Raw genomic sequence first — 17,735 nt, 5'->3', positions numbered from 1 at the left:
TTAACGTTGATTACGCTAATTAAGGCAAGCAGAAGAAGTTTCATACAGAAAAAGTACTTTAAAATATTTTTTCTAGATCTTCAAATTTCGAAAGGGGTCAATTTGACCTGCAACATAACGGGAGGGTTAAGTAACATTTGCAATGCTTTATTTGTATTTAATTGTATTCTTGGTGTGGTATTAGTACTTTTACTAAAGTAAACCTCCTCCAACAGTGTTTAAATGCAGCGGACAAGTGTTTCCATTATTTTTTATGAATGGAGTCAGAACATGCTTTTACTCTGAAATACCACACCGGAAGCATCTTGTGCGCTGCTTAGACTCCTGGAGATTGAGGAGGTAACGTTCATCATTCATTAGTATCTCCGTTTAGCGATAGGTAGAGCAGGAAAAGTTGTGAGAGCGACCTTGATGGTGTGAGTTTGTTTGTCGGTTTAAGAGTTAGTTAAAGACATTTATCGTTCGTGAACCGGAACCGACGGCTGTTTCAACACATTTAATAGAGGAGCTAACGGTCACCGTAATCTGCGCATTCCTGAAGTTGACTGACTTGTCGAGTTGGCAGAGGTAATGTAACGTTAGCTAGCTAACGGCTGCTTGCTAGCTGGCTGGTTCAACATTGACGCCCATTCATTCGTTTCTTGTGTTTAGTTCGCTCACACGGCGTTAGCAAAGAAGAGAGGAACTAGCGTAGTTGTGGTTGTGGTGGTTTATGCGTAATGTTACACTGACACTCGCTCTGCAGCAACGCTAACGTGAACTACCCTCACTGCGGGGTCTCTGTGAGAAAAGGTCAGTGTTCATCTCTGTCAGACGTGGCTGAGCCGATGAAAGGCTCTCTATGTTCTACCAGGCTGCGACGGGGCGACTGGTACTGCAGCCCTGATGAGTGGGAGCCATAACTTTACATGTGAAGACCTGGTGGTCAGGAGGGTTTAGAAAACCAACAAGTGTTGGACAGAAACCAAGCTTAACGTTTCTCTTGGTAGTATGTCAGTCTGTGGAGGTTACACACCTTTACACTTTTAACACATTGAAATGTGACTGATAGGCAATGCATCATCAATGAATCTGACAGTTTTATATATATACAGTATGTGTGTGTGTGTGTGTGTGTGTGTGTGTGTGTGTGTGTGTGTGTGTGTGTGTGTGTGTGTGTGTATATTTCTATGTACAGTATATGAGTGTGTGATATGTGTGTCTGTGTATATATGTATACTGTGTGTGTGTGTATGTGTATGTGTATATATATATATATATATACACACAGGTGTACACCGTGTCTATAACAGGAAGTAAAAGTACAAGGTAAAGGTACATTCCCAATGTTTTTTAGGAGCTGTCTTTAGAAGTTGGTCGTCTCTCTAATGCATCCTTTCTGGATCCTCTTCTCTCTCTACGTTTGCAGATGTTTCAGATAAAGAGGATCTGTTGCATTGGTGCTGGGTATGTAGGAGGCCCGACATGCAGCGTGATCGCCCACATGTGTCCGGAGATCACGGTGACCGTTGTCGATGTCAACGAGTCTCGCATCAAAGCCTGGAACTCGGACACTCTGCCCATTTATGAGGTATCATATCAATGAGCTGAGTGTATTATAACAGGATTAATGAAACTTTTAACAAGGTCGTATCTTATTAGTGCCCTTTCCCCTACAGTATTACCTCCCCTTTTGGAGATAAGGCTCTAAAAAGTGAGGTAATACTCATTAGTTGAAGTTAATCACAGTGTTGATAAAGTAGATGCAGCTAGGCAACTGTTCCAGCCAAGTCTCTTTGTAAAGTATTGCGTGGGGGCAAAGAAACATAAATTGGTTCCAGACTCCCCGGTGTCGCAACTTCCCTACGTCAGCCCTGACCAAAAGTTATTACATCATCATGACTGGCGTTAATAAGCAGCCCTTGAGAGCTCGTATTCCATTCGTAACTGTTTCTGCCATGTTTGTCCTAAGCATTCACTGACACACCCTCCCCCGCTCATTTTCCCACTTCCTCCTACTCCAGCCGGGTCTGAAAGATGTGGTTGAATCATGCAGGGGGAGAAATCTCTTTTTCTCTACGGACATAGACTCAGCCATCAAGGACGCGGACCTCGTCTTTATCTCTGTGAGTCCTTCAGTGCCCCCCCCCCCCCCCCCCCCCCCCCCCACACACACACACACACACACACACACACACACACACACACACACACACACACACACACACACACACACACACACACAGTTTGACCAGCTGCAGGGATAAATCTGACATTTACGACGCATGCGTGAATTCATTGGGCAGGTCAACACCCCAACCAAGACCTATGGGATGGGGAAGGGTCGTGCGGCGGACCTGAAGTACATTGAGGCGTGCGCCCGGCGGATTGTGGAGGTGTCTGACGGTTACAAGATTGTCACGGAGAAGAGCACAGTCCCGGTCCGAGCTGCCGAGAGCATCAGACGGATATTCGACGCCAACACCAAACCCAGCCTGAACCTACAAGTGTGTATTGTTGCTTGAGAATGAAACTCTTTACATCGGTTGTGCTGCGAGTTTCTGAAGTTGTTGTGCCGCTGCTGCTGTAGGTGCTGTCCAACCCAGAGTTCCTTGCAGAGGGAACAGCGGTGCGGGATCTGAAGGAGCCGGACCGCGTCCTGATTGGCGGAGACGAAACGGCCGAAGGTCAAAGGGCAATCCGAGCTCTGTGTGCCGTCTATGAGCGCTGGGTCCCGAAAGCTCGCATCATCACCACCAACACGTGGTCATCCGAGCTGTCCAAACTGGTGAGTGTAGGGCGGCGACTCAGTTATTTTCATTTTCTTTTTTTATTTAATTAGCCGATTATTGTCTCAATTAATTAGGTCAGAAAATAGTGAAAATTGCCTCTTATATTTTCTCAGACCCCAAGATCACATATTTACATTTGTTGTGTTGACATACCATCAGAGAACTATACTGATGAATTGTCAGAAAGAAAGCACTGACAGGTCGTATAATACACTGTAAAATGTCCCACTTGGCTGCAAAACAAATCTTACGGCATCCGCATGAAGATTGTTGTTATTATTATTATTAATCAAATTTATTTAAAAGGGACAATGTACAGTTTAAACATAAATGTCTCCATTCGATGCACTGTACCAGATTGTAGCTTAAGCTAATTTGCATCTGCAAATTAGTTAATCTTATGTGTTGTGCTTTTAATAAATATTAACAATATTGGCCTCAAAAACTGTCTGGCTATAGTCCGTAACCCAAAGATATTTATTTGCTATCTTATAAGACAAAGAAGACGTATCAAACTCACATGTGAGAAGCTTGAACCAGCGAATGTTTGAATGAAGACTGAAACAATCGGTTAATAGGAATAGCTGCCGATTCATTTTCTCTCGACTAAATTAAATTATAATATCTTTGCTCGTGTAGGCAGCCAATGCATTCCTGGCACAACGGATCAGCAGCATCAACAGCATCAGCGCCCTCTGTGAGGCTACCGGGGCCGATGTGGAGGAGGTGGCCAAGGCCATCGGGATGGACCAAAGGATAGGGAGCAAGTTTCTCAAAGCCAGCGTAGGTAAGAAATGCGTCGACAAGATGTCAAACCTGAGCTACCGCGTAAAGTTTAGTCATTCTAAACACAGATTAAGTGTCGCCTTCTCTTAACACCCTGCTCAGGTTTTGGTGGGAGCTGTTTCCAGAAGGACGTGCTGAATTTGGTTTACCTGTGCGAGGCCCTCAACCTGCCTGAAGTAGCCTCCTACTGGCAGCAGGTGAGAACTGCATCTAGTTTTTGTTTTTGTTTTCTCTGAAGGCCTCTCCTCGCTGAATTCACTGTATTCTCTAATCTGTTCACGATGTTCTCAGGTGATCGACATGAATGAGTACCAAAGGCGGCGGTTCGCCTGCAGGATCATCGACTGCCTCTTCAACACCGTCACCGGGAAGAAGATCGCTCTGCTTGGCTTCTCCTTCAAAAAGGACACCGGCGACACAAGGTTCGTCTCATTCCATGGCGTTTGTTTGTTTTTGTTTTTTCATTCTCTTTCTCACACCCTTGCAGACATTTGTCGCCACCCAGTTCTTTTTCTTTTCCGACAGCTTTGTTGTGTTATTCATTAACCCTGGAAAGTGATCAGACTTCGTACTCCACATGATCGACCTGCCAACATGTGGTTAACTGTGGCCCTGATCGGAGTTGACACAGTGTGTGTGTGTGTGTGTGTGTGTGTGTGTGTGTGTGTGTTGCAACTCCAGGGAGTCGTCCAGTATCTACATCTCCAAGTATCTGATGGACGAGGGAGCCAAGCTGTTCATCTACGACCCCAAAGTCCTCAAGGAACAAATCATTCATGACCTCTCCCAGCCCCACATCTCAGAGGACAACCCAGGAAGAGGTGTGTGTTTATCCGCCTTTATTACATAAGATACATCGGGGGGGGGGGATCTGGGATCTGGTCTGGTCAAATACTCTGATAAAAAGCCCCTGAAATGGTAATTTTCTTTTTTTAATCTCGGGTTAACAGAGGATTCTTGGTGGTGTTGCATGTAGTTATGTATGTGCAATGTCAGAATTGGTTTTCTTCACCGTCTGACAGAACATTTTTATATCTTTGGGTTTTGACTGTTTCACTATTTTCTAACATTGTGTAGAAATTGGAAAAAGTCTTAGATGTAATTCATATTGGGCATTTTATTCTTTGCTTATTCATTGGTACCTCATTTTAAGCAGAAGATGTAAAACAGGACAACACAAGTCGTTCCTGATCATTTAGACACTCGGCTGAATGTTTGTTTTTAAAGATAAAACCATTCTGTCGTTTCTTCCGGATGCTGCGCTGTAGCCGAGGTGACGCACTTGTTTTTTCTTCCTAGTGTCCGAGCTGGTGACCGTGACCTCTGACCCGTACGAGGCCTGCCAGAGTGCACACGCATTGGTCATCTGCACCGAGTGGGACATGTTTAAGGTCACAATCGCACATTGTTTTTTTCCTCCCGCCTAATAAATACATTTTAAAAAAGACCTTTGAGTCATCATACCCCATCTAATTCCACCACAGGAGCTGGACTACGAGAAGATCTACAAGAAGATGCTGAAGCCGGCCTTCATTTTCGACGGCCGCAGAGTGCTGGACCACCTCCACTCTCACCTCCAGAACATCGGCTTCCAGGTGAGCGGGCGAGAAAACACGCCGCGCTGTTCACCGTGACGCGTCACGCACAGAATGAAAATGAAAGCCGCTGCCTTTTCTGTCCGCAGATCGAGACCATCGGTAAGAAAGTGACGGTGACGCGAATCCCCTACACCCCGGCAGCCGTTGGTCCTCGCATAGCTGCCAGTGAACCTCCCACCAAGAAAGCCAAAGTCTAAAACTCACCCACACACGAACAACATGCAACACATTCCTCTCTCAACCTTTTTAATTGCTGGTGAAACCTTTCATTCAGGTCAACCCCGCTCTGTTGTTACATGCCGACGGATCAAAAGGAGTAACTGCTGCCCTGCAGTAGGTCTGAGAGGAAAAAGCTGAGCCTTCAGAACTGTGTGACTGTGATCAAGTCATTGGAAGAAATCACAAATAGCATTTATCAACCAAATTATGTCAGATGCAGTCATACATGCACTATTTCAATTGAACACTATTAGATGAGTCTACTTTCTTACAGTATTTACTATATAATCAAGTATTGTTGCTTAATTGCAAAATACATTTTATACTGTTTTAAAAACTATTTTTATAAATCATCTGAACTGTATGTTAATCAGTGTTTGTCCTCCGTATCAGTGACTCTTCACTTCAAAAGGATGCAATAAAGTGACGCCCGTCCTTCATTTGTGCCTGTTGATTGTTCCAACTCGATGGAAAGAAGAAAAATAAAAAGGGACACAAAAGGAAACCAGGAAATGTGCACTGATGAATTTTAATTCTTTAAATACAAATGTACATTTTAAAGATTTGTTCTGTCCCAACAATCGGTGCAGAAATTAAACGCACATCTTTCTTGTCCAGGTGAAAAGTCAAAATAGTTTTTTACGTTAAAAAGTTAGTTTGAGCCTAAACTGTCTGTTTATCAGATACAGATAAAGGCACCTCCTCCTCCTCATACTTCTGTACCCGACAAACGGACAATTTGAGGCTTGAATTGTACTTTTTCTTCAAGTCTTGAATCATTGAGCCGCTGCAGGAACCCTCTGTCCTCAAAAAAAGAACACTCCCTCTTTAACGCTTCATTGAATCAGTTCTGAACATCAAAGAGTTGATAAACGGAGCCAGCGGTCAAAGGTCAGTAGCTCTACCTGAAGTCCAGGGCCCCTGAGGGGAGGGAGTTCATAGTTGGTGTGATTTAGGGGCCCCTGTGGTGCAGAGATTGCAAATCACTGCCTCTGCTAACACCAGGTTTCTGCTCTCAATCAGTTTATCTACAAACCTGCAGGCCTTTAGCCGCTGCTTGCTCTCTTTGATCTCTCTCTAAAACGTTCGTTTGAGTTGGTGAAGGTTAAATAAGCAGAACAGGTGCGTTGAAAAGGAACAGAATAGTCCCTGTACTTACACGATGTCACCTGCCTTGTTTTGGTTGTTTTGTTTTTGTTACTACTCGTATAAAGTTATGGGTTTCCTGTGCTGCAGCGTACAGTGATGCATTATGGTCCGGCAGGAGTAAAGCTGTCCCTGTAATGCGTATAGTTGTAGTAGAGTGGACACTAAAGGGAGGAAGCCTCTAGAAGCTGCTGCGTCTGTGCCTTTCATTCGGCTATGGGGACTTCTGCTTTTCTCTTCTTCAGTAGATTCTTCAGGAAGAACTCGCCTGTTAGGAGAGAAGACACAATCGAAAAATGTATATTCTCTCTGACCACATGTCATTTACTTGAAAAGAGCAAACGAATGAAGTGTGTAGCTCGCATTGGGTGTGATTAGTCTTGTTGAATACTCTTTATGTTACTAGTATATGCTGTGAAACTGATACGAGTCAGTAGAGAACTCAACTCTAAGCATGGAAGAGATGATCTCATGAATATAACCATAGACTGCACATCTTTGAAACTAGACTTGAGAGGAACATATTAGACTATAGAAATGAGAGGGAACCCTCTTTAAGCGGAGTTTTAGCTGTAAATTCAGGATAGAATGGTCGTTAAATAAAGTCATCACTTATGTCACCGGAGTAAAATCGGTCCATCCGTGAACCGTCCCAACACGGAGCGCGTTTCTCACCTGCTTTGTAGGAGGATCGCACCAGTGGCCCGCTGGCTGTGTACATGAAGCCCAGATCATTCCCAACGTTCTCCCAGTGGGCGAACCTCTCCGGAGTGACGTATTCCTGCACCTACACCCAAACACACACATCGTCACAGCGTGCTTTACCTTAACCACACGAGCATTTCTCTGGCCGTGCTGTTGCCTTAGTAAAGGGGCAATGTGTGATGTGCTTACCTTCAGGTGGCGTTTAGTGGGTTGCATGTACTGGCCCAGTGTTAGGCAGTCCACTCCTGCCTCTCGCAACTCTGCAACATCACCAGAACAGTGGGGTTTAGGAATGTGTTGTGCTTTGCGTTAGGATTGGATCTGTGTGTACACACCGGTCAAGGTGTTGAGTATCTGTTGGTCCGTCTCGCCCAGTCCCAGCATGATGGAGGTCTTGGTGAGCCCGGTGGAGTTGACCTTTTTCGCGTGCCTCAGGACACTCAGAGACTGGTCAATGTTGGCTCTGGGGTCACGGACAAACCTAGCGACAGATGCACATCATGAGCAATTTAAATGACAAAAAGGGGAAATATACAGCCAGATCACCATAAACAATTACACTTTCACAGTGCTTCTTCCTTGTTTTTACACTTCTACACTAGTTATCCTAACAGAATGGATCTGTTGTGCCCCCTGCTGGTCAGCGTGCGTATTACTGTCCTCCTGTAACCGGGTACAGTAAAACAACTGAACAGAGTTCTTATTTTAAATATCAAATACAAGCTGGAGAGTGTATGTATGTTAATAATGTATTCAAACAAACATTTAAATACATTATTTAAATGATTAAAATAGTACTTTTTTATTATGATTTAAATATATATTTATTTTAATAATCAAAATAATGTACTATTTAGAACGTGTGATTGGTGAATTTAAATCTTACAGCCCAATATGACACATTGTTAAGTGCTCTTGCATATCATTGTAAACACAGTCTCCCTGTTGTGCAAAGGGCAATATGAATGATATTTATTTATTATACCTCTTCCAAGACGTTCTTATGATTCATAAACCCTGTTATTCTTTGGCTTGTTGGATGATCAGAGGTTAGTGAAGGCCGATGGATCCGAGGCATCCAGGCATTGATCAACGTTGAAACAGAGATTAGATGCTCAACAACTAACTTTGAGCTTTTATGAACTTATTTTAAAGAAAAAGAATTGATGACAGCCCATATATAAAAGGTCGGTATGAATACAGAGGCAATATGCTGAGTCAGTACCTTTGCAGCTCTCGCACCGTCTCCACGTTGTGGGCGTACACGTCCAACCCAGACAGGGCGATCTTCTCTACTGCCGCCAAGTCACCGCGAAAGTCAGGAGTCAGACACTCGACCAGGATGTGAGAGTCCCTAAGATGACAAAAATGCGTATTTATTCATTTAAGATTCAAACACCCGATGAATCCAAACGTGATGGGAGTTCATACCTTTCCTTCAGGTTGGAGACGGTCTTAGCAAAGTGCTCTGCCCCTCCATCAGCAATATCTGCAGAAGTTAAATATAAATGTGACTACAGGGCATCACTGTGGACTAAACTGTTCGCTAATATTTTGAAAAGTCGGTTGGTTATTTTGAATTGGTGGACGTTTGTATTTCTTAAAATCTATTAGGAGGAAGCGTGTATTCTGTAAAAAGTGTTGATGATGATACGACGAATACTGTTTTGAAAACTTTGTATTTTTGCTGATTAATAAGTTGCATGACGAACTGACTGACCAGATTTAAAGCAACCACAAACTAACTCAGATCCCTCGCTGATGAAGATAATAGTAGCCACTTAGTAGGACTTATACTGAAGCTTACGTGTGTGTGTGTGTGTGTGTGTGTGTGTGTGTGTGTGTGTGTGTGTGTGTGTGTGTGTGTGTGTGTGTGTTGTTAAAAGTTTTTTAAAAAGTGAGAGTTTCTTTTCTCCTTGAAATTTGGCTGCGAGCAGCGACGTAACGTTGCTCCAGCAGGTAGATGCATTGATTAGGGAGCCGTTACCGTCTCTGTCCACTGAGGTGAGAACCACGTAGTCCAGCCCCCAGGCAGCGATGGCCTTGGCTGTATTGTAGGGCTCGTCTGGGTCCAGAGGTGGAGGCCGACGAGCCGTCTTTACGGAGCAGAACCTGCACCCCCGGGTACACGTGTCCCCCATCAGCTACATACAGAGAGGGCCAAAAAAAAACATCAACTCTGTGATATGCATGTTGTATGACAGGAGCAGATAATCCACACAGATATCATAGGATGTTCTCTTAAGATATATATATACCAGGCGTTGGTTTATTAAATGTGTGGATTATGGATTTTACATAAATCTTTTGAATAACAGGGAACTGGAAGCACTTCATAAAGCAGCTTAGCTTAGCCTGTGGAGACACGGACACATTTACAAGACCTACAGAGATCATGTTAAACTAAAACGTTTTTTTACATTTTCTTTGTAAAAATAAAATAAAAAAAGTGTGCTTTTTTTTTGGGGATCAAAAAGGTGTACTTTCACTTTTCTATAACTGTCGGTAAAATTCAGTTGCATCACAAAGCCAGTGTGCCGGGAGACTAACCATGATGGTGGCTGTGGCTGTGGCGTATTCTCCTCCTCCCCAGCATTCCCCGATGTTAGGACACCTGGCCTCCTCACACACCTGAGAAAAAACACACACACACAGTCCTCAAATGCACAAGAAGGTACACGGGGTTACAGGACTTGATCAGATAGATTAGTCTCCATGTGAAACTCACGATATCACTCCAGCTCATGATATATTTGAAGAATACTGCTGAAGCAAGCGTTTCTTTTGCGAATGGGTCTCAAGAGTTCAGAGTGACTGACTTTATTTTCCTTCTAGCTAAATACTACTTGGCTGGGTCCAGACCTTTGGATCCGCCCACTCCACAGAGTTTGAGTGGAAACAAGAGTGTAACCAGTTCACAATATCTGTCTGATATCAAGCATAAATATCACAGCCATCAATCTAAATTCTCCATAAGCAAACCACCAGTCTCTGTATTGATGAACGCGGTTTAAATGTTGAAATTATTTCCTGTTCTAAGGCTGTTTAAACAGTCTATGAATACTTGACAGAACGTGTCAAATATTATTAATAAATATTAAAAATGATCCAAAAAAATGTAATCTGATGGTCATGCTCTAACGAGTATGAATAACATTTGTTAAAAATATAAAAAAAACTAAACAACATTGTAGGGATATGTTGTGACCCTTCCATCAACATGTCGTGTCACTTACGCGGACTGTTCCTTTAACTTGTCACCAGTCTACAACACTTACTGTGTGCAGGTTGAGGTCCCTCAGCGTGCTCTTCAGCCGGTTGAAGTTCTTCCCGATGGGGATCTCCGTCTTCAGCCATGGAGGAAGCCGCAGCCTGTCACAAAGAAACACCAGCAGAGACGCTCACTGAGTGTGCAAGAGAGCCCTCGTCTCTGAGGAGGCTGGATCCAATCATCTTCACCACACACACACACACACACACACTGGGATACAGGACGTGAAAATGTAACTTTAAAAAACACTTTTATTAATAAAATAACCAGATGGGAATGCTACCTGAAAGGCAAATCAATATATTGTTTTATGAATCAGAAATCGTGTATATTCATAAACCCTTAAAAGCAGTCCTAGTGAATAATGTAGGTTGTTCATTGCTGGGTTTTTTTATGAATACACCTATTTCAACCTACTCGTATGTACATAATAGTTGTGTTTATTTAAACAACGTATGGTCTTCCAATGTAATCGTATCATGAGGAATCATATATGGAGATATCGTGATACACTACTGCCTGATCTAAATTGATAATAACGAGGACACGTCGGCTCAGATTTCTCAAGAGAATCTAGTGTGAAATATTTTGAGGGAATATCTTTTGAAGCTTGAGGTTTTGTTTTTACATGGCGCTTTACATTACCGCTCAGTTCAATGCGATCAACTAACTGTATATATATAGTATACAGATATGCTTTACCGTGTGGCTATTTCATATACACTATATATTTTATGAATGAGCAGAAAACATTTCAATAGACACATAAAAACGATCTATATCGATAGAAGATTTGATATCAAGAGCAAAGTCCTTGTATGTGTACACGTATTTAACCAATAAAGCTGATTCTGATGTAAATGGACCCAATTTAATAATCGATTTAAATAATAATAATAAAACCCCTTTGTTAAATTCACAACAGTAATGCTTGAAATATACTTTACTTTAACTATAAGCCTGGTATGAATAATGCAAGACAAACAACACCTAGTGAGCAGATGGACACACAATGTACATACACGCATATCTCATTACGTAGTATAAATACATATATTGCACACTCTTTGCTGTGTCGGTCACAGTCTCCTATACTGTTTGTGTTTACTAATACTTGTCTCTTACACTGACATCTTGCATGCGGTCTAACCAACAACAGCACAACCACTTCCTGGTAAACTAGAGCTGATTCAGATTCAAGTGATTCAAGGAAGTGCAGAAGGGATTCCACATACAAGCAGAGGGTCCCACAGGGTTTCACAATAGATGTGTGCTGGATTCATTTCTGCACAGTCTTGTAGATGAGGCTTGGTCTGATCTGGTCTTTGAACCCTTCTGATAACACTCTACTATTCTTAGTTCTCTATTGAATAGAGAACTAACAATTCCTATGTTGTCCCCCATGTTTACCACAATCTCTGTGCCGTCTCACCTCTCTCCCTTCTCTTTCTTCAGGTTGCCTCTGTACTCGGCCCACTTGCTTTTCTCAGATAAATCCCCTGAAATGAAGTCTTGTAGATCGGGCCCGTCGTCACTCAGCAGCTCCTTCTTTCTCTCAGTCCGGTCTGGGGAGGATTTCGCCACAGTCGTCAGACTGCTGGTGTAAACCTGCAGAGGAAGGACCGAGGGTGAGGTTCAGGGCTCACTGCTTCACAGAGATACTTCAGATAATCATATGCTGTCGGGATGTTTCCGAGTCCGTATAATATGCCACTTATTGGGAGAGTTATAAACTGCCTTATTGTCAATACGGCTTAGTTACAAAACATCCGTACACCAAGGCCCGTGGCCAGGCTCACAGCTGACGGTGGCCGTTGACAGATTACCCAGACCGTCGGTGTTTGTTAGTTGGAGAATACTCGAGCAGTGAAATACTCACATGTGGGATGCACCTGGGACTCAGCCATAGATGGTTTGCGGAAAAACGGCCAGCAACACAGTAACTTCGTTTTAGCAGCGCCATGACTTTAGCCAGCTAGCAGGCGACTGTCATTGGCAACAAACCTCGACGATCGGCTGCTTTGGTCTGGTGCTGCGTTCCAGTGGCGTACACCGAGTGGGAAGATACACACTCCTGCTTTTCTCCGATGTAGTGCGTTCACGGGTCATGCGCTAACCAAGTTTAAGTTGTGAAAAAAAATATGTCAAACTTTATTTGACACGTTTAGTCCTATTGAGGTTGAAAATCTCTTTTGTGCAACAAAGAAACGAGTTGACGTGACCACCATCCGACTAGACGTGATTCGGTCTTTATAAATGGATATGAATGCGGCAGAGCTAACTAGGAGGAAATTTCGTCAACATATTGACATTAAAACAACTCATGTATGTCGGTTGGTATTTGTTCCCAGTTTTACAGCGACAGTATTTTGCTCACTGTACATTTATGTTATAACTATAACCGACATACAATCATGACGTCCCTCGATTGTTTGATAATGCCTGGTGACGGCACGTACGTGCTCTACAATTGCGTCGTGACGTCCTTCCGTCCCCCTTTCCATTGCTACCGACGAGGTGAGGATAGCTGAAAAACTATTCCTTGAGTTTCATCTAACTCCATCTGTGTCAATTAAGCATGTTTTTGGCTTAAGTTTATACCCACCAGATGCGGACAATATTGTTGTTCACTACCTAAGTTGTATTTGCCTTTACTTTAGGTTTGTTAAGAAATATCTTAGTTGTTTTTCCATCGGTTAACGTTACGCTGTCTGTCTGAGGCCTGGCGTTGTAGCGCCGGGTATCCGTGCTCGGGGCCGCTGCACGTCCAATAACATCATATATCAAATACATTCACGTATTCTTGTGGCGTCTCTAATTACACCACATTACTGTGTAGCAAAATGATTCCTGCTCAGCGATACACATGTGTGACAACCGGTGTCACTGCCCAATGTAGCATTCCGTTAGCATTAGCACAAGAGCTAGTTGAGGTAACAGTGTGGCTGTGCTCAGCTGCTCATGGCTAGACACTTTTCATAACTGTTCAGATTTACAGTGGCCGCACTGTCACGTGAAACCAAACATTGTCCTGTAGTTGTGGGATGTACAACATGGCAGGTCAACAGTGAATGCTAAGTGAAGCTGTGGAAAGTAAAGCTGTCGTATCTTAAGGGATGCAAACAAGCTTCAGAGCGTTAAACACTTGCTGCGTCTCTTTTACAGAATGAAGACCATTCTCAGCAGTCAGACTGTCGAACTCCCCGACAATGGTAAGAAACCGGTGATTGATGCGTGCTCTTTTGAGGTACCTGTGTTGTGTAGAGTGTGGCTTCTTACACCTCCATGTGTGTCTCTTGCAGTCGAGGTGAGGTTGAAGGGGCGGACGGTGACGGTCAAGGGGCCCCGTGGCAAACTCGTCAGGGAGTTCAACCACATCAACCTGGAGCTCAGTCTGCTGGGCAAGAAACAGAAGAAGGTACGGAGGAACACGTACTGTTGCTAACACTTCAGTGCCATACTGTAACAGCAATGTGTAGGCAGGCTCAAATACCACTGGGTGAATTGATTGAATGTTACCAGATAACCCATTTGTAGAATGATAAATTGTTGCTTGTATCACCACAAGTACTTAAATAGTTCAGAAGGGTTGAAGATCTGCTCTCTTTTTTTTGATCATCTGTCATTTAATTTTTGTTTATTTCAATGAATATTTTTCTGTAAATTGCCAGTAACTCGTTAAAATGGCCAGAGCAATATCCCAGAGATGTCAGTGATGTCTTGGAGGGTTTTTTTTCATCATGAGTCTCTGTGCTGTCTCCCTCAGCTTCGTGTGGATAAATGGTGGGGAAACCGAAAGGAGCTGGCCACGGTCCGCACCATCTGCAGCCACGTCCAGAACATGATCAAGGGAGTCACTTTGGTGAGACTACAGTTGAATTTGTCTGATGCATGTTTGAGTTATTGACGAAGGCTAATTGTACCGGTGCCAAACTGCTATTACACGATCTATGCCCAGTCTCTATGGTGGCTTGGTGTTTTGTAGTGGTATGGTTTCTGTTCCGCCTGGCTGTGAGAACAATATATTTAGTTTGCCTCTACGCCTCGGCTCAATGCCTCTGTCCCTTCTGTCTCTGCAGGGTTTCCGGTACAAAATGCGATCTGTGTACGCCCATTTCCCAATCAACGTGGTCATGCAGGAGGGTGGCGCTATGGTGGAGATCAGGAACTTCCTGGGGGAGAAGTACATCCGCCGTGTTAGAATGAGGACTGGTGAGTCTGCAGGTTTTGGGAATATTGTAGTTGGGGGGTCCAAGAATCCCACGTTTTTAAAATGTGCTAATGTGTGACAGTAATTTGATCCCATTGTGAATGGTAAAATAATTTTTTTCTATCTCTTCCCCAGGTGTGAATTGTGCCGTCTCAACTGTCCAGAAGGACGAGCTGGTGCTGGAGGGTAACGACATTGAGCTGGTGTCAAACTCGGGTACGCTGTCGCCTTTTTCTCCACATCAGAGGGGAACGATTCATAACACTACCACTGCTAACATCCTTCCCCGTGTTCAGACCCATACGTTCTGCTTTCCGGTTGTTAAAACTCTCCTCAACCTCAATGTTGGATTGTATGTCATTATCTCCTCAGCAGGCTCTCTGATATAACCATTTTAATTCATTGATGCTGCCTTAATGCTTAGTGTAATAATACTTTAAACACGGATCAGGAAATCTGTTTGTGACATGTGATTGGCTGGTACCTTTCCTCCCAAAACTGTAGACCTTTCTGTGCTGCTGGTTTCACATCAGTCTTTGCATGTTGAGGTTAATCCTGTCAAAGCTCTGCCAACATGTAGGTTATTCCACTAAACTGATGACATGAGTGACTCTCCTGTCGTTTAAAGTAGTACGCTTCCTCATTACCATTTGAGGTGCATTCATAATTTTATCATTGATAAATGATGTGATGTAGAAAATTGCTGCCATATCTTTGTGCTTTTAAATGTACAGTATATGGTGACAGTCAGTTAATTCCAGCACTTTTTAAAAATACAGTATTTGATTGCAACAAGACTGAAGTCAGTGGTTCCCAAAGTATTTTGGTTAATAGTGAAGCAAAATCATAGCTGTGTATGTGCCGAGTTGTGAGCGCCGGAACAAAGTGACTTAAATCACTTTTAGAGCTCTGAAGAGACAAAAATAGCAATTTAAAGCAAAGCCCAGCCTAACAAAATGATATGTTCCATCTAACGATGCCTCAGATATACCTCTGACTTCAGTGTAGAAAATATACCATCACTGTACCTCAGTTTAGATTTTATTCGTACTTGGTGCCATTTCCTTATAAATTACCTTCTACTTCGACACCAGATCATTCATTTTTGATATTGCCAAATACATTTTGATCTCCTAAAATGTGTAGTCTTATCTATAGAATCACTTTTCATGTGATGTGGATTTAACTACCACGTCATTACAAATGTGAAATACTGATCCAAAACATCCCGACTGTCATGGTGTTGGTACTTCCTGATTGTCCAGTGCTCCTCAGTCTGCTCTTCAGTCTCTTCTTCTTCTCCTCCGTCATTGTTGTTGCTCATCATCCCAACTTCTCTCTGTTCCAGCTGCGCTGATCCAACAGGCCACCACAGTCAAAAATAAGGATATCAGAAAGTTCTTGGACGGTATCTACGTATCTGAGAAGGGAACAGTGGAATCGTCTAAGTAAACTTTACATCTGCACTCGTTGAGGTCAGACATGCTGCCAAAGCCCCTTTTCTTTATCTTTGCATGTTGCTGACACTCTGATGTCTTGGTGGTGATGCAGCCACATGTTTCTGTTCTGTAGTTGCTCTTTCCTCCGTTAGATTCTGCAATATGGTAATTTCCTGATACTTTTTTCACTAAGTAATCTGATTGTTTTCAGGATTAATCCTATAAAATAGCAGAAATTGGTATAAAAATAAATAAACGGATCTCTAAAATACTCTTTTAATCTGACAACAATACAAAAGTATCAGAGTATTTCTCATATATGATAAAGAAAAGCTTCAAAGCCGTACATTTTAGAAGCTAGAACCTGCAACAATCGACCCAAAAAGGTTAATAAATGTGTTGATAGAATAATTGTACTCTTGATTGGTCATGAGTTATTTTATTTTTCTGGTATTTAAAAAAAAAAATCACAACTGAGATGCTGTCTTGAGTGTCGTTTCTAAAATAGAAGAACAGTTGTTTATGGAGGATGCCTCTTTTACAGGACATCAAAACTCGTTACATGAAAGTTAACATCATTTATATTTCTTTATAGTTGATGTGGGCCCACACAGTTTTGTGAAACAATACATGGATCATATCACCACAACATGGTTCCACTGGAGGTCTATAATTAACACTGAACTGTTGTCCAGCCGTTTTTTGCTTCAGATGCCTTGTCATGTTTTTCACTTGAGTTTAATTTCCTCGTTTAAGACTAATACGGCATCTAAAATCAGATTTATTTCAATGTTTTCTGAAGAAACTAGATGTCTGCTTTAATAATGCTCATGTCCTTCAGGCCTCAGTCATTTAGCATATTGTGGTAATTTATATGTATTTTTCTTTTCAGCGACCTCAGTCAAAAGGCCACCGCGGTCAGGAAGTTCCTGGACGTCTTCTAAGTCAGCAAGAAGACTACTGTGGTGGAGCAACATGCAGAATTGTTCACCATGTCCTGTTATGACCAATAAAACTACCATCTTTTCCAGTCAATCTGTCCTCCGCATCTTTGTCACATTTATTTGTAACACTTGGAGGACAAAGTTTAATTTGTCACTGTACACAGGGTTGCACAACAAAATGCAGTTGTATTTCCATTCCGCTACTTAAGAAAAGCGCATGAAAGCTATTAGCCTAACATGAAGCATTAATTTAGTGTCGCAGCCGCTGAAGTCTGGTGGCCGAAATAGACCCGCGATGGTGACTCCAAAGTATAAATTACAAATGAGTTGTAATGTGAATAAAGGAGACTGGACCTACATTAAAAAGAAAAGTCAATACTTGTTCACATCCAAGTGTTGTAAACAAACTTCAAATTGTTACTTGTATGAGTAATAAATACTAGAAAAAATTCAGCTTTAGAATTGTGAAATATAAAAAATAAAAATAAACACAATGTAATGGTTTTGGTATTTTAGCCGTTTCTTTGTCGTATATTTAGTTAGTCATGTCAGGTGTGGGTCTCCATACTTTCTGGGGTGTAACGGGTAGCTGCTTGCTGAGTCATGACGATGTTGCTCTTTGGTTTAGCTGCTCTTTATGGTCTGG

General features: G+C 42.5%; 3 protein-coding genes across 3 annotated transcripts; 2 read left to right on the top strand and 1 right to left on the bottom strand.

Moving 5' to 3' along the window:
* The first annotated feature begins 370 nt into the window (after positions 1–370).
* ugdh (UDP-glucose 6-dehydrogenase) lies at positions 371–5,878 on the top strand. The gene is made up of 12 exons (XM_079160193.1): positions 371–567; positions 1,409–1,570; positions 2,004–2,105; positions 2,286–2,486; positions 2,570–2,767; positions 3,411–3,558; positions 3,660–3,754; positions 3,849–3,979; positions 4,239–4,378; positions 4,857–4,948; positions 5,042–5,152; positions 5,242–5,878. The coding sequence occupies exons 2-12, from the start codon at positions 1,409–1,411 to the stop codon at positions 5,350–5,352; spliced, it is 1,491 nt and encodes a 496-aa protein (XP_079016319.1). The 5' UTR covers positions 371–567; the 3' UTR covers positions 5,353–5,878.
* A 12-nt stretch (positions 5,879–5,890) lies between these two features.
* On the bottom strand, positions 5,891–12,512 carry lias (lipoic acid synthetase). Its single transcript, XM_079160192.1, has 11 exons — positions 12,376–12,512; positions 11,929–12,104; positions 10,504–10,597; positions 9,776–9,856; positions 9,213–9,369; positions 8,657–8,714; positions 8,451–8,579; positions 7,561–7,706; positions 7,415–7,485; positions 7,196–7,307; positions 5,891–6,788 (listed from the first exon to the last, which is right to left on the bottom strand). The coding sequence occupies exons 1-11, from the start codon at positions 12,457–12,459 to the stop codon at positions 6,727–6,729; spliced, it is 1,170 nt and encodes a 389-aa protein (XP_079016318.1). The 5' UTR covers positions 12,460–12,512; the 3' UTR covers positions 5,891–6,726.
* Positions 12,513–12,991: 479 nt separating this feature from the next.
* On the top strand, positions 12,992–17,184 carry rpl9 (ribosomal protein L9). The gene is made up of 8 exons (XM_079158808.1): positions 12,992–13,013; positions 13,662–13,708; positions 13,799–13,914; positions 14,263–14,358; positions 14,576–14,708; positions 14,842–14,922; positions 16,055–16,181; positions 17,038–17,184. Exons 2-7 carry the CDS (start codon positions 13,663–13,665, stop codon positions 16,156–16,158), a joined length of 576 nt encoding a protein of 191 aa, XP_079014934.1. The 5' UTR covers positions 12,992–13,013; position 13,662; the 3' UTR covers positions 16,159–16,181; positions 17,038–17,184.
* Positions 17,185–17,735: the final 551 nt, after the last annotated feature.

Source organism: Pholis gunnellus (genome assembly GCF_910591455.1).
Source record: "Pholis gunnellus genome assembly, chromosome: 5".
In the NCBI taxonomy this organism is placed as follows: domain Eukaryota; kingdom Metazoa; phylum Chordata; class Actinopteri; order Perciformes; family Pholidae; genus Pholis; species Pholis gunnellus.
This window is presented reverse-complemented; position numbering and strand designations above follow the sequence as displayed.

Excerpts from the sequence above, each read along its gene's own strand:
- lias (XM_079160192.1), bottom strand. The coding sequence starts at position 12,459 with ATGGCGCTGCTAAAACGAAGTTACTGTGTTGCTGGCCGTTTTTCCGCA. Across the intron at positions 7,707-8,450 it reads ACGGTGCGAGAGCTGCAAAG|GTTTGTCCGTGACCCCAGAG; the intron begins GTACTGACTCAG and ends ATCTGTCGCTAG. Across the intron at positions 7,486-7,560 it reads GATACTCAACACCTTGACCG|AGTTGCGAGAGGCAGGAGTG; the intron begins GTGTGTACACAC and ends GTGATGTTGCAG.
- ugdh (XM_079160193.1), top strand. The coding sequence starts at position 1,409 with ATGTTTCAGATAAAGAGGATCTGTTGCATTGGTGCTGGGTATGTAGGA. Across the intron at positions 3,755-3,848 it reads TAGCCTCCTACTGGCAGCAG|GTGATCGACATGAATGAGTA; the intron begins GTGAGAACTGCA and ends CGATGTTCTCAG. Across the intron at positions 4,949-5,041 it reads CCGAGTGGGACATGTTTAAG|GAGCTGGACTACGAGAAGAT; the intron begins GTCACAATCGCA and ends ATTCCACCACAG.
- rpl9 (XM_079158808.1), top strand. The coding sequence starts at position 13,663 with ATGAAGACCATTCTCAGCAGTCAGACTGTCGAACTCCCCGACAATG. Across the intron at positions 13,709-13,798 it reads TGTCGAACTCCCCGACAATG|TCGAGGTGAGGTTGAAGGGG; the intron begins GTAAGAAACCGG and ends TGTCTCTTGCAG. Across the intron at positions 14,709-14,841 it reads CCGTGTTAGAATGAGGACTG|GTGTGAATTGTGCCGTCTCA; the intron begins GTGAGTCTGCAG and ends TCTCTTCCCCAG.